The 16,262-nt window shown below is 42.1% G+C and overlaps 1 protein-coding gene across 1 annotated transcript; it reads left to right on the top strand.

Annotated features, from left to right (window-relative positions):
• The first annotated feature begins 4,661 nt into the window (after positions 1-4,661).
• LOC141089618 (trace amine-associated receptor 3-like) lies at positions 4,662-14,981 on the top strand. The gene is made up of 2 exons (XM_073576119.1): positions 4,662-4,715; positions 13,807-14,981. The coding sequence occupies exon 2, from the start codon at positions 13,883-13,885 to the stop codon at positions 14,885-14,887; it is 1,005 nt and encodes a 334-aa protein (XP_073432220.1). The 5' UTR covers positions 4,662-4,715; positions 13,807-13,882; the 3' UTR covers positions 14,888-14,981.
• Positions 14,982-16,262: the final 1,281 nt, after the last annotated feature.

The raw sequence follows: 16,262 nt of genomic DNA, 5'->3' as shown, positions 1-16,262 counted from the left end.
TTGGATGCCAAGAAATCAGAAATAGCATTACAGGAGTATAAAGATCTCAATAAGATATGTAAAAAAAAATCAAACTAGCTTTTCTTCAGGCAAACAAATTGCCAACGACATTAAAATAAATCCCAAGATAATTATGGAGGACAAAGAGATGGCTGAGATATTGAACAGCCACTTTTCATTTTTGTTCACTAATAAACTGACTGCCAGGTATCATTCAGCAAGGCATAAATCAAAGATCACCATGCTACATAACTAAATTAACACCAGAAAAACTATGGCTGCATCCCAGAAAATTAAATATTGACAAATCCTCCTGGCCAGATGGCACTCATCCTCTGATATTGAGGGAGCTGAGTTCGGTGATTGACACATCGCTGTATTTAATCTTTTTAGACTCTCTAATAATAGGGTCGATGCCAAAACATTGGTGGATCACTGACGTGGTACTGATATTTAAGAAAGGTAAGGAGGTGGATCCAGGCAACTACAATCAGGTAATCCTGACATCAGTAGTGTGCAAAATTTTTGAGGGTATTACAAGAGATAACCTTAGAAAATATATTGCAGAGAATGATGTAATAACTGATAACCAGCATGGATTCATGAAAGATAGGTCGTGTCTAGTGTTGAGCATTCCGATACCGCAAGTATCGGGTATCGGCCGATACTTGCTGTATCGGAATTCCGATACCGACTTCCGATATTTTTTCAATATCGGAATTCGGCATCGGAATCGGAAGTTCAAAGTTGATTGACAGACTGACGTCATCATGATGCGCGGTGTGTGCGCATCATGATGCGCCGTCATTTCGGGCCTTCCGGGGGTCTCTGCCGGCCTGCCGGGGGGCTGTGCCGGCCTGCCGGGGGGGCTGTGTGGACTGCCCGGGGTCTGTACCGGCCTGCGGGGGGCTGTGCCGGCCTGCCGGTGGTCTGTGCACCCTGTGGGGGTCTGTGCCGGCCTGCCGGGGGGCTGTGCCGGCCTGCCGGGGGGCTGTGCAGGCTCCGGGGGGCTGTGCCGGCCTGCCGGGGGGCTGTGCCGGCCTGCCGGTGGTCTGTGCAGGCTTCGGGGGGCTGTGCCGGCCTGCCGGGGGGCTGTGCCGGCCTGCCGGTGGTCTGTGCAGGCTTCGGGGGTCTGTGCAGGCATCGTCCGATGGGACTACAAGTCCCATCGGGCGATGCCTGCTACCATGACAGTGATTGACACATTAGCCAATGATGGGACAGTAGTAGTCCCATCATCCGGCTAATGTGTTAAATGTTAAAAAAAAAAAAAAATTACATGCTACATACATACAACATGCATACTACATACATGCTACATTCATACTACATACTACATACATGCTACATTCATACTACATAAATACTACATGCAACATACATACTACATATATACTACATACATACTACATGCATGCTACATACATACTACATGCAAACTGCATGCAACTACATGGCCAAAATACGTGAGCAGTGGATATTTTATAAATATATTTTTTAAAAGCGTGGAGATCTTTGACGTAGGTTACGGGCTCACGTATTTTGGCCAAAATATTAACTAATACTCCACATTTTTTTAAAAAATATATTTTAAAAAATATTTTTAAAATGTGTTTTTTGCACTTTTTATTCAGGGTGCAGTTGGGCCCATTTGGTCTTGTAAATTGCGGTGTCTGTTTTCCACACGGCATGCATTTGTTAGCGCTGGGCAGCCCGCCTGAACTAATAGAAGGGTGTTGGTACTAGGCTGGCCTGGACGCTGTGCATGGCCTTAGTGTGAACAGCGCCGCATACAAGTTGTTTTTGTGCATCAACATACCAGGCAATCGCCCCCTCCATGTATTGGTAGGCTGGAGCAGTTGCTTGATTGGTATTTTTGCACCTGTGTTGCCATCTTTATATGGGTCCACTGCACCCTGATAGTGCATTTGTTTGGAGGCCTGTATGGGTAAACCTTGTTGTTCTATTGCTACTTCATGATAGTGGAAAAATTTAATTCATATAACTTGCGTTTATTTGTGAAAAAATGGAAATTTGGCGAAAATTTTGAAAATTTTGCAATTTTCCAAATTTGAATTTTTATGCCCTTAAATCACAGAGATATGGCACTCAAAAAACTTAATAAGTAACATTTCCCACATGTTTATTTTACATCAGCACAATTTGGGAACCAAAATGTTTTTTTTGTTAGGAAGTTGTAAGGGTTAAAAGTTGACCAGCGATTTCTCATTTTTACAACACCATTTTATTTTTACGGACCACATCACATTTGAAGTCACTTTGAGGGGTCTATATGATAGAAAATACCCAAAAGTGACACCATTCTAAAAACTGCACCCCTCAAGGTGCTTAAAACCACATTCAAGAAGTTTATTAACCCTTCAGGTGCTTCACAGGAATTTTTTGAATGTTTAAAAAAAATGAATATTTAAATTTTTTTCCCCAAAAAAGTACTTCAGGTTCAATTTTTTTTATTTTACCAAGGGTATCAGGAGAAATTGGACTGGAAAAGTTATTGTGCAATTTGTCCTGAGTACGCTGATACTTTATATGTGAGGGGAACCACTGTTTGGGGCATGGCAGAGCTTGGAAGGGAAGGAGCGCCGTTTGACTTTTTCACTGCAAAATTGGCTGGAATTCAAATTGGACGCCATGCCACGTTTGGAGAGCCCCTTATGTACCTAAACAGTGGAAACCCCCCACAAGTGACCCCATTTTGGAAACTAGACCCCCCCAAGGAACTTATTTAGATATGTGGTGAGCACTTTGAACCCCCAAGGGCTTCACAGAAGTTTATAACGTACAGCCGTACAATTAAAAAACTCATATTTTTTCCACAAAAATGATCTTTTCACCCCCAATTTTTAATTTCCCAAGAGTAACAGGACCCCAAAAGTTATTGTGCAATTTGTGCAATTTACGCTTTTTATTGTAAAAATAGTTTATGCATCATCACATTTTGAGAGCTATAATTTTTCCATATTTTGACCCACCGAGTCATGTGAGGTCTTATTTTTTGCGGGACGAGTTGATGTTTTTATTGGTACCATATTCGGGCACGTGACATTTTTTGATCGCTTTTTATTCCGATTTTTGGGACGCAGAATGAACAAAATCCAGCGTTTCATGAATATCTTTTGGGGGTGCGTTTACACCGTTCCGCGTGCGGTAAAATTGATAAAGCGGTTTTATTCTTTGGGTCAGTATGGTTACAGCGATACCTCATTTAGGTCGTTTTTTTGTTTTGTCGGTTTTATGCAATGAAAACTATTTTATATAAAAAATAATTATTTTTGCATCGCTTTATTCTGCGAGCTATAACTTTTTATTTTTTTTGCTGATGACGCTGTGTGGTGGCTCGTTTTTTGCGGGACAAGATGACGTTTTCAGCGGTACCATGGATATTTATAAGCGTCTTTTTAATCGTGCGTTATTGCACTTTTTGTTCGGCAGTATGATAATAAATCATTATTTTTTGCTTCGTTTTTTATTTTTGTTTTTTAAGGGGTTCGCTAAAGGGGTTAACTAATGAGAAAGTTTTATAGGGTGGGTCATTACGGACGCGGCGATACCAAATATGTGTACTTTTATTGTTTTTAAAAAATGAATTTATTAGGGAATATTTTTTTTTAAATTATTTTTACACTTTTCTCTTTTAACTTTATTATAATGTCCCATGGGGACATCACTGTCCTGTGACAGATCGCTGATCTGTCACATCACAGATCACTGTGACAGATCAGCGATCTGTCACAGGCACTGCTGAAGGCTTCCTCATGCCTGCGCTCTGCGGGCAGTGAGGAAGCCAGCTCCCTGCAGGCCCCCGAAGGTCCCCGTCGCCATATTGGATTCAGGGACCTGCAGGAAAAGCGACCTCTGCAGCGGCGCTGCACATCGCGCTGCTGTGGGGGTCGCAGGGAAGCACGGAGGGAGCCCCCTCCCTGCCGATGCTTCCTTTAACCCCCGGTACACCGCGATCATGTTTGATCGCGGTGTGCCAGGGGTTAACGTGTCGGGGGCGGTCCGTGACCGCACCTGACACATTGTGCCGGGTGTCAGCTGTGATAATCAGCTGACACTTGGCCGCGATCAGCTGCGCTCTCCCCGTGGGCGCCGCTGATCGCATTAGACGTACTATTCCATCCTTGGGACTTAGGTCCCAGGTCACATGGACGGAATATTATGTCCATTGTAGGAAAGGGGTTAAAGGACAGAAAACAAAGCGTCGCCACAAATGCCGTAGTACATTCTCTTCATTATAGAAAGTCAGCAGTGGGGTACCGCAGGGAACCTGCTAGGACCGATTCTATTTTACTCTCTAATAATTGAGAGTAAATTGTAGGATCATAGAAGCTGAACTTCACAATATATTATTACAAAATGATCTAAAAACATGACTGAATGGGCAAACACATGGCCGAAGTTTAGTGTTGAAAAATGTAAAGTAATGTAAATAAGATGAAGTAATTGCATTGCTGCATACACTTTAAATGGAGAAATTCTGGGGAATATAGAACAGTTATAAATAAGCTAAGCAGTAGTCAATGTGAGGCAGCAGCTGCAAAAGCAAACCAGATCTTCTTCAATGGGGAATTGTTTTTTCCTGAAACCAACTGGCTTTTATAAATGGGTACCTGTAACGTTCAGAAATGTTATTTTCCTACAGAAGCAGAGGCAATCTGCAAGTAAATGGCATCTGGTGCAGTCACTACAGGGTAAGAAATAAAGTTTTGTTCTGTTTGCAGCTGCTCACTTTCAGTCATCGGGGTGGTTCAGGAGGCGGTGACAGTCATTACTCTGTATACTGTGAGCGTGTGGCGCCCTGCATCTTTACCACCACAAAAGGGTTAAATATGTACTGATTTGTATGTGTTTTGTGAGCAATGGGAGTTATGCTTTCTCTGCTAAAGACCACAACACACACAGACAATTCACCACACAGACAATTCACCTCACACCCTCACTAGTCTGGAGCTTAGAGCTTTGCAGACACACCCTAACTGGGAGGGGGAGGAGCAGACTTGATGTTTTTCAATGAAGTAGAAGGAGGCTCTGGGAAGCCATGTTAAGACATGCGCTCGATCCAGGAGTACAGCTAAAGAAGCATCAGGGACCAGCCCCTAGACCATCCATGCTTTCAGAGCAGGGTGGTAAGCTGAGAGACTGCGTGGGATTATACGACCAGCAGAAAAGTGTTTTCCCTCATAAATACTGCAATAACCTAGGATCAGTGAAGGATGGTGCAAGTGGGAATTTGTGCTGCTTCACACAGGATTCACACTGCAAGTTGCTGAAGGAGAAATACACAGTGAATAGAGACAATATTGGAAGTTCTGAACTCCGGGAAGCCTTGGTCCCAGAAGGGATTAGAATAGCAGGAAGCTTACACTGAGGAGACTGTAACCTGGTGAGAGTTGTAATATCTCCTCTTAACTGCACCTGAACTACAGTAAATGATAAAGTGACTTTTCTTGTCTCCTGCCTTATTACTCCGTGCCTTCTACTTCCATCACAATCTCTGGGGTCTGCCCTGGTTGGAGAGGGTTTAACATCTGCACTGCCATCACCATCTACTCCCCCAGGGATCATCTGCAGTGCTGGCTATACTACAGTCGAACACTCTAACTGGCATCACGAATCACTACATAAACTTTATCCCTAATCAATACTCCCCTTTTACATGACCACCTTAGGCCACGGACTGGGTCACTGCCGCTGTGACGTTTCCCATTGAAGTTAACCGGCCCGGTCCTGAGTATCCCACGGCCTCTCGGGTGCATCAAGTGCAATTGTAATCACATGGCACTTTGAGTTGACACTTTGATAGCCAGGTCTGCAGTGTGTGTGCAGAGCAGGCTTTCAGTCAAGGTGCAGTGGAATGATTACAGCTGCACTCACTATACAGTGAGTGGTGAATCTAAGGGTCCCGTTACACATAGCGACGCTCCAACAATCCCGACTACGATACGACCTGGTAAGGATCTCTGGTACGTCACTAGTAAGCTGTCAAACAGGCAGATCTACTCAACGACGCAGCAACGATACGGTGATAGGTATAATGACCTAGGCGGTTGTTGGGACCTTGTCACACAGCAGCTGCAGCAGGGGTCAGTAGTTATGTACAGCTGAGCTCCTGCTATGTGTGATTAGACCAGTGTGATTCCAGCATGTTAACCCCCAAATTGGCCATGTAACTATTGACAGTGGCATGTGAGGAGTTTGACAAAGGGTTTATCAATCGCTCTGTCAGCCCACTGACACCCCCGCATTGCGATCAAGAGGTACCGACATGTTGCTACAGCAACTGAGGTCTGACAAACTCTGTAGACAATAACATTTAAAACCAGTTCAAGATTTATTTTGTTTTATTAGTCCTTTCTAAATAAAGGATTAAACAGTGATGAAAGCGTGTAATATACCCCAAAGAGTAACCCTTAAAAACCACAGTTTGTCCCGCCAAAAAAACAACTTACATATGTGGCACCCCAGGACTCCAGTTGCCACAGTGGCATTGCCTCCCTCACAGGGAGGAATGTCATGCCTGGAAGCAAGGAGGGGTCCCGTTATCAGGTGTCAGTAGGAGAGAAGTCGAGCAAAACCTGGGGAGTGCAGCTGTGATTAAACTCGCCCCAGAGCTGAGCGCTAGGAACCGGATACTGGAATTTGTGGTTGCACAGGTACTGAAGTCCCGGCAGCTAAAACCAGAGGGCAGGGGACTGCAGACCTCCTGGCCCAATCTAATACCCGGTGGCACAGCAGCATACCAAAGCCTGGAGCTGACACAAAGGAGTGGCATCTGTGATAGGCTTGAGATGCCTGCCATGCGGGCAACAGTTTGTTTTTAAATACAAAGAGAGACAGTTAGCAGCAGGAAGGTGAGCAGCGAGGAAATAGTGAGGACAGCGCAGAAGGAAGGGCTCCATACCTACCTGGCCAGGTGTATCCAAAATTTCTTCCAAGCTGCCCTGCTCTCCATCACGATCTGTTACCAGTGCCCCGGTCTGTACTATCAACCATCAAGTAAAGGAAAAGAAAACTACAGTCCTTATGTCATCCAGTGATCTCTTGCGCCCTGAGTCCTGCACCACAAAGTACATGAAGCCTGACATAAACAGAACCGGTAGCCCTAGGGCCCAGCACCACCAGTGGGGAGCAGAACCATCCCAGCTGCGTCACCATCAGCCCCAGCGGTCTCCTTTAGCAGCGTAGGCCATCTGTTGCCGAACACCACAGGTGGCATCATGTGAAATCCCATATACATATTCCCAATTTTACAGCACAGCCAGGGCCACAGAGTCGGGTCATGGCCCTGTGACTTCCCCAAAGAACTGTCCGACCCGGTTCTGAGTACCACACGGCCCTAGTGGGCGTGTCACATTCACAACTCGTCTACTGAAAAAAAATAGTTATGGGTGTCAGAATATGGTGACCAAAATATATTGGATTTTTTTAAAGCCATTTCTTGTGCAAAAGTAACAAAACAAAAAACTGGTATTTAAATTTGGTATTGCTATGATTGTATCAACCAATTGAGTAAGGTTACCATGACAATTAGAAAGAATGGTGTAAGTTGTTATAAAAAAAAAAACAGTAATTCTATATTTTATTTTTTTTTTACTTGTTATAGATGGGTCCTGTGTACCACTGTTGTCCATACACACTTGGTGCAACCCTCCACAAGGCTGTAGCATTGCAGAGAAATCCAAGAACAGGGGCACCAGACATCTTCCTTTGGTAACTTCATTTTGTACAGAAAAATCACTATGTTTCAGCCCTGCAGGGTCTTTATCAAGCTATAAAAAAATTCTGCACATCTATCATTTTTATAGTTTGATAAAGGCCCTGCAGGGCTAAAACGTTGTGATTTTTCTATACCAATAAAGTTAACAAAAGAAGACATCTGGTGTCCTGGTTCCTGAATTTCTCTGCTGTTTTAATGTTCTTTTGCCTCTCAAAGAGTTAATAAAAAAATAAACAAAAATTCACATGTACCAGAAAATAGCACCAATTAAAACTACAGCTTGTCTCGCAAAAAAAAAGCCGTCATAGAGCTCCACTGATGGAAAATGGTGAAACTTTTGGCTCTCCAAATATTCTAAAAACAAATTATTTTTTTCAGGGAGTAATATTTGTATAAAAGTAGTGCAAATTAATACAAATGTAAAAATTTGATATTGTCATATTAGTATAGACACAGAATACAGTTAACATTATTTGTGCAGCACGGCGAATAGCATAAAACTTAAAACACAAACCAGTGGCAGAATTGTTGTTTTGTTAGGCTAGTTTCACACTAGCGTTTATGAGCGCAGTGACGGCCTGCGCACGGCCGCCGCTAAGCCCCGCCCCCTGCCGCGCCTCCGCCGGTAGCTCCGCCTACCGGCGCATGACGCTGCATGCACCCTGCGTTCCCCATCTTTATCACTGGGGGCGCAGGCCATGCGCAATATGCGTTTGGCGGCGCATGCGCCTTTTTGACGGTGCACCGGCGCAACCAAACTGCAGCAGGTTGCGTTTGGTGCAGGTCGGCGCACCGTCAAAAGGACGCATGCGCCGCCAAACGCATATTGCGCACGGCCTGCGCCCCCAGTGATAAAGATAGGGGGCGCATGCAGCGTCATGCGCCGGTAGGCGGAGCTACCGGCGGAGGCGCGGCAGGGGCGGGGCTTAGCGGCGGCCGTGCGCAGGCCGTCGCTGCGCTCATAAACGCTAGTGTGAAACTAGCCTTAATATTTCTTCCCTAAAACAGTTAGTAAAAATTTGTTAATGTACCGAAAAAGGACGCCACTGACAAACCCAACTCATCCCCAAAAAACAAATCCTATGTCGTCAAAAACAAAAAAAAAAGTATGGCTCCTAGAACTCAATAATATAAAAGTGAAAAAAGTGTCATAAAGACAAAAACTGGCTGTGATGCCAAGAGATTGAAGAAAAGGTGCTGTAACTATGAGACTAGATAAACAGTATGTACTCCAAACTGCTGAGCTAGAGTTGAGTTTCATTAAAACAGATGTTCTTTTTGACAATCATATGATTAATATAATGCTTGTTTCATAGCACAGTTGACTTTCACTGATAATTGGACTTGTTCACACTAATAATTATGCTATTGCAATTCTATTCCCTGTTTATCAGCTTATTTAGTCTATGGGGAAAAAGTCAGTATCACTAGGAAAAAATCTGTATTTCCCAACCTTATGTCTCCTGACATCCAACACTATCATATAAAAGGATGAAGTAGAGATCTGCGGTGCTTACTGTACCCAAAGCAGACTACATGCTACTGTCAGGTAAATGTACTTTACATTGGGTACTTAGTATGCCGGATGATCTGCTGATGGTTGGGGGTTCTAGACAACTATGCCAGCTAATCTTTCCACTGATTTCTGACCTGGGCTCCGTTTCTTTCCTAATATGTGACCAAGGCTTCCTTTGATATGGTGCATACGATTATGTTTGACATTGACTAATTGTTAAGTTTCCAACATTTCTATTATTAACTAGATGGAGGCCCAATGCTATCGCATCGGGAGGGAGATAATGTCACGATGGGGGCAGGCTTTGCAGCATTGAGAATCCCCCCCATGTGCTCACCCACCTATCCACTCTCTCTTTCCCCATTTGCTGACTTCTCCCATCTGTGCTCTCTTCTTTGACCTGTCTACCCCATGTGCTATCCCCCTTCTTCTTGTGCTGTGTTCTCCCCTCATGTTCTGTCCTGTTTGAGCTGTCTCCCCCCTGTGATCTGTCTTTCTCACCCCTGTGTGCATTCTTTCTCCCCATCTGCTGTCTTTTCCTCTCATGTCATCTCTTGTTTGACCTGTGTACCCTATCACTAAACAGTCAGTGCACAGCATGTCAGGAGAAATTTCTATTTAAAGAGGTTTTCCCACAAACAAAAGTTCATTTTAAAAATTGTCTGTGTATAATCGTTGTGGTGTAGTGACCACTGTGTCCGCTAGGGGGTGCTGTGTGGGTGTCCCAGGATGGATAGCTATGTCCAGAGTGGTAACAGGAGCAGGGTGCTAAAGGATCGTTATGTATCCCAAGGTGGGTGGCCTTGGGATGAAGGCTTGATTATGTGCTGATCAGCAGAGCTGATCTTTCATGCCAGTGTATTAGGGAGAAGCCTTCAGGTGATTGGTGAGATGGGTGGGATCAATCACCTACAAACCCACCTAGGGGCGGGTGTCTAGAATGCCATAGTAAAGTATATGTGTGTGAATGATTGAGGGACCTGTGATGAGGTCATAGCCATGTGATCCAGTGGGCGTGGCTACAGACCATATAAGGTGGTCAGGGTAGGTCACATGAGTGAATGCTTGGACCCGATTGGTCTGTATGCAAGGTCTCATGCAGTGAGATGTGTCTGTCTTCCTAACAGCATGTGTGGATGCTGAGTTTAATGGCTGCAAGTGCCTGAGAGTTCCCGGGGGAGGGAATGGACGTCTGCAGTGTGGTGAAGCAACCATGAGGTAACCCGGCCACGGGGTGAAATAACTGTGATGCTAGAGAGCCTGCGTATTGGACATTGCATAACTTGTGTGACTACAGTGTTAACTGAGTGGAGCTCTGTCATGGACGCTATGCTGATCTGATATGAACTTTCTGTTGCTGTTCATGGTTTATGATGCTTAATAAACCGCACGGACTGTTGGAGTTATATGAGAAACCCGTGCCGAACCTGGTATTTTGGCTGCCTAGCGAGTGTCCCCTACCTTAATGACAAGCACTACCTTACACCGTGTACAGAACATACCACAGCTCCTGGGCAGGGAAGGAAGCAAAAGACAATGCTGACATTACAGCAGGAGATCGCAGAGGATACATGTTGTGAGGTAAAATATTGTTTAAAAACAGCCAGTGAAATATTTTACCTCACAAAATGAATCCTATGTGATTGAGTGCTGTAATGTCAGCATTGTATTTTGCTTCCTCCCCTGCCCAGGAGATGTGGTATGCTCCGTACACGGTCAGACACAGACAATTTTTAAAATTAACTTTCATTCATGGGAAAACCCCTTTAATGTGACAGGCTTCCCCTGCTTGTAGACACGTCGCGCATCTGCCCCCGGGATCAGCCAAATGATTCACTGTGCCTGTGCGGAATTCGCACAGTGCGACGGTGTTCTGCTGGTGGTACCGCACAAGAGACTGTGTGAGAGTGATTGTGAGAGTGATTATGAGTGTGAGAGTGAGTGTGTGAGTGAGGGTTTGTAAGTGTGAGTGTGAATGTGAGTGTGTGAGAGTGTGACTGTGAGAGTGTGAGAGTATGTGTGTATGTGAGTGTGTGATTGTGTGAATGTGTGTGTGGTGCGTACGGCGTAAACTGTGTGTGTGGGTGGTGCGACGGTGATCCGCTGGTGGTACCGTGCAATAGGTTGGTCCCAGCAGCTGTTTCCATATTGAGACACCCATCACTTGGGTGTCCCAATATGGCAGTTGGTGAAGTTCCTCCACTTGAAATTCTGGGATACGGTGACATCTGGACAGAACAGGAAATTAAAACATTACAAGACAATTATTTAAATAGATATTTAATAGCCTCCAGCTTGATTTCGAGCCATGGCAACTTGTTGGAAGAACACTTTGTAGGAAGATTAATCTTGGTCTAGCCTAGATAGGTCCACCAGGGTCTTCTCCGCCATTATTAATGACTGCATAAGAACAATGGAATATAACAGATTCACTTTATGGCAGATAGACATCTTGCCTTCAGTAGACATGTTAAATCCTTGCTTGTGTCATACAGCCTCAACAGTTTGCAGGAAATTACCTACATTTTTGCCATTGGAAACCTGCAGTGTTTAATCAACTTTACGCATAAATGCAGAAGTTGCGATGTACTGTATTTATCAATATACTCTTTCTTCTTCGCTTTATGAGAAAAATAACTCATCCCATTAATATAAAAGTTAGATTTATCTGCAATTCTATAAAAAAATACAATCCTGTGATATCACCGGGAACTGTGCTAAGCTATGCTGTACTTACAAATTCAGCTCTTCTGCATTTGTATGGCTTTATAACTACAGATATCCAAATTTATAATGTGGATCTTGATATAGAAATTAATCATTAAATAACTGTTAATTCATCTTAACAGAGACCTACTGTGCCTTCCCTGACACAGGGAACTCACATTGATAAGACAATAATCACCTCAATGGTCTATCCTTATGTGTAAAACACATGAAATATTTCCTAACTGCAACTTGATAAGTCAAAAAATTGACATCACTCCAGACATGACATAGTGAAAAAAAACTGGGGATTTTAGTCACCCATCTGCCTGAAACCTGCCTTAAAAAGGATTAAATAATTTCTACAAAGAATAAGCATAATGTACAACAATGTCAAATCAACTTGCCTTGCAGAGTTTATGTGACGTGCTTTGTTACTTATTTTAATCACTTCAAGATTTGAAAGCCATAAAATGGCTAAAAGAAGTGAGTTGCCCATTGTTCTAGTGGTTTCCACCATTTTATTTATAAAATGTCTGTTAAAGATGCAACGACATGTTCAACACGACTTCACAAAAACAATTCAAGAAAAACACTGCCAGCATTTTCCTGATGGGACTTTGCTTTGAAAAACTAGGTGGGTTAGCCAGCATCTTAAAGATTGATGAATGAAAAACCTGGTCACAGGGGAGCGCGAAGGATACAGATGAGGAGGTTATTTATAACTTAATTTATTGCTATCCACAACGCGTTTCGATGGCGTTGTGATAACAATAAATTAAGTTATAAGTAACCTCCTCATCTGTATCCATCGCGCTCCCCTGTGACCAGGTTTTTCATTCATCACTCTGTCTACTCCTCTCCCGAGGTACCCGGCTGGAGCTGCAGTGGACCTCCCTCAATTTGCCGCCTGCCTGGCGCTCCATCTAGACTGCCCTTTCTGACTTTGCCAGCATCTTAAAGATGTCATTGTGTGTACACACCTTTGGAAATCAAAGACAAGGACTTAAAGGGACTCTGTCAGCACAGGGTGACGGTTCAAACAGGGTCCCGCAACTCGGTACTTCACGGTGGGGCCAATCATTTATATACACCTTCCCACCTGCTTGTTTTCCCTTAATGTCCACGCCCCCTTCTTTGATTGACAGCTCCGGCTTCATAAGGCCAGAGAAGGCTGGAGATAGATTGATAGATGGAAACCAATCACGTGGTTAGGTGTATTTAAATGACTAGCCAAGCCATGAAGCACCAAGCTCCTATATTTGGTTTGAAGAATCATTCTGTGCTGGCAGAGTGCCTTTAAGAGTATAAAAATAATAACTGGTGTAGAACTCTGGATGTGGACCAGCTGTGGTCTTACTCTCAAGTTGTCCTCATTATCTGAAAGAATTTTGCATGCAATCAAATTTTGTATGATCTTAGTATTTTTCCAATCATTACACTGATGTTAAAGCTTAAACGTTTAATGAGTTTGGTCTCTGTGTGCACCAATCCAAAACTTTTCTTAGAGTACATTAACCCTTTGACGACTGGGTAGCTGTGTGTCTGCTAGGTACCTATCGGCCCTGAATTCTATAGGTGGGGCAGCAATTGGTAATTTGGGTATAATTTATGCTCGGCTTGTAATTTGATTGGAAAGTGAGTGAATGATTGTGTATAAATAAATCCTTTGTAGAAGCACACACTTGTGCTGGGAAGGTGTATGTAACATGTCAATAAATGATATCATTACTACTTGTCATTATAATCTTTAATGTAATACATTTCACATTTACAATAGCCAAATGTCTATCAATTTACTACATTTACCGTCTCGTCTTACTTTTTTTTATTTTTTATCAAGAATCCTCAGTTACGTTATGGTGGAAAGAAACATATCATGGATTGAATATTGGTGACGGCATCTGTTCTCCGAAAGTATGGATTTTACGACTCCTAACTGCTCACAATTTGAAAACTCATCTTTCCCCTGTTCTAACAGACACCCTCTAGGAATCCGATTTGGTCTATATATGTTCTTTACTTGTTCAATAAGCATTACAATCTTTGGAAACCTAGGAATTATTATTTCTATTTCTCACTTTGTGCAGCTCCATTCTCCTACTAATTTCATTCTACTGTCCTTGGCCACAACTGACCTTTGCCTCGGAATATTTATTATGCCATATAGCATGGTGAGAACTGTTGAAAATTGTTGGCACTTTGGAAATGTATTTTGTAAGATACATTACGGCTTCGACTTAACTCTCAGTGTTATTTCCATCTTTCATCTCTGCATCATAGCCATTGACAGGTTTTATGCAGTGTGTAAGCCACTTTATTACCACATAAGCATCACGGGAACAGTTATTAAACATCTGATATTCTTGTGTTGGTCAATTGCTACGATATTTTCACTTGGTGTGGTGGTTTCCAATTCCCATGTATCTGGAATTGAAGGATATGACATTTTAGTGACATGTTTTCATGTCTGTCCAATTACATTTAACAAATTATGGTCAATGGTTATTTCCTTCATTTGCTTTTTCATTCCGGCATCAATTATGGTTGGAATCTATGTGAAAATCTTTCTTGTTTCCCTAAAACATAGTAGAATCATTGAAAACAAAGCTTTAGGTGAAACATCTCAAAATGTTTCCAAGACGAGAGAACACAAAGCTGCTAAGAAATTAGCTATTTTAATGAGTGTGTTCCTTACGTGCTGGTTACCGCTGTTTGTTACATTTTTAATTAATCCATTCATAAATTACTCTACTCCAGCTTTAGTTTTTGAAGCATTTAATTGGTTCTCGTACATAAATTCAACATGTAATCCAATATTGTACGGCTTTCTTTATCCATGGTTTCGAAAAGCTTTGAGACATATTGTTAGTGGTAGAATTTTTAATGCCCAGTCTCAAAAAAATCTGTTTCCTGATGAGTAATGTAAATTTTCTTATAAACTTTTGTGATAGATTTTATGTATTCTGGCCATAGAAAAAAGTATAAGTAGCTAAACGTTACTTCATCAGGTACATACTCACGTGATCTTTTGAATTACAATGTGATCTCTTTTTGTATTAAAATAAAAACATTTAACTCTAAATTAAAATTTAAGAAATACATAAGCTTCCATGGGTTGTCTCTTGTATCTATCAATTTCATAATAATCTGTTTTTGAGTTAATTACTACTGGTTTTTTTAACAGTATGCTGAGGTGTCAAATATGTAACGGAAATAATGGGTTGTTCCTTGGCTAGCTACAGATTCAAGTTGGTTAAAACAAATTTATATTCTGTGCTATTCATGTGATGCCTTGTGATTGATTGTGAGCGTTTTCTCAAAAGGGATTTTGAATAGATAGTTATAGTAATTATTACGATATGAATATTGCTGTACATAGTTATTAAGGTTGAAGGAAGACTTTAAGTCCATCTAGTTCAACCCATATCCTATCCTAACTTGCCTACATAGGTGCGTGAAAGTTTAAACTCTTCATATCTCTGCATGAATTTGGCCTAAAACTACATCATATTTTCACACAAGTCCTAAAAGAAGATAAAGATAACCAAATAAAGGAAATTAATCATAAATATTAGAATTTGTCATTTTTAAATGTGGAAAATTTTCTAATTTCACATGTCTGTGAGCAAAAACAAAAAATATGGTGTTTTCAATCAATGTAAGGCCAATCAGGAGTGAGTGGGCAACCTGTTTTATTTAAGGAATGTCCTCTCATTAAGTGGAGCATTCAGTATCACTGACTCCATAGGTTAGATATACTTGAATCCTTTGGCCTGTAGAAATCAGATTTTATGTAAATATTGCTCTAGTGTTATCTTGTTCCAGGGTACTTTAATCTTTCTATGCAACAAATCCTTATATGTTTTAATTCCTTTTTTGAATGATGTCTTGGGTCATCATTATTAGTTGATACACCACAAAACACTTACCTTATTCTCATGGCATTATATTTTATGGATACAAGGATTATTTGGTGCACAGCCACTATTCAGTGAAATGACCAGAGAGAGTGTTCAGTTTTAAGGATTATGGAGGGAGGAATTAGCGATCAAAGAGAGGGCAACCACATTTTGTGATTCTACAGTTAATAGAGGGTACCCAGCTGCCCACAATATTTCCTGTCTTATCACAGGTGTAATTTACTGTGTGCTATGCTCCTGCGAGTGGTAGTTTTACCACTAGAGAATCAAGATGGAGATCATGTGAACACATCTTGGTGGTGTGAGCTGCAAGATGACATTTCAAAACTTACCTTGATGTAGCAACACTTTAAGCTTTATCATCGATGTGGTGAGT

The sequence above is a fragment of the Dendrobates tinctorius genome, unplaced genomic scaffold, assembly GCF_039654945.1.
Source record: "Dendrobates tinctorius isolate UK_male_01 unplaced genomic scaffold, ASM3965494v1 ptg000046l, whole genome shotgun sequence".
Taxonomy (NCBI): domain Eukaryota; kingdom Metazoa; phylum Chordata; class Amphibia; order Anura; family Dendrobatidae; genus Dendrobates; species Dendrobates tinctorius.
The sequence above is the reverse complement of the archived record's forward strand: the minus strand, read 5'-3'. Positions and strand labels throughout refer to the sequence as shown.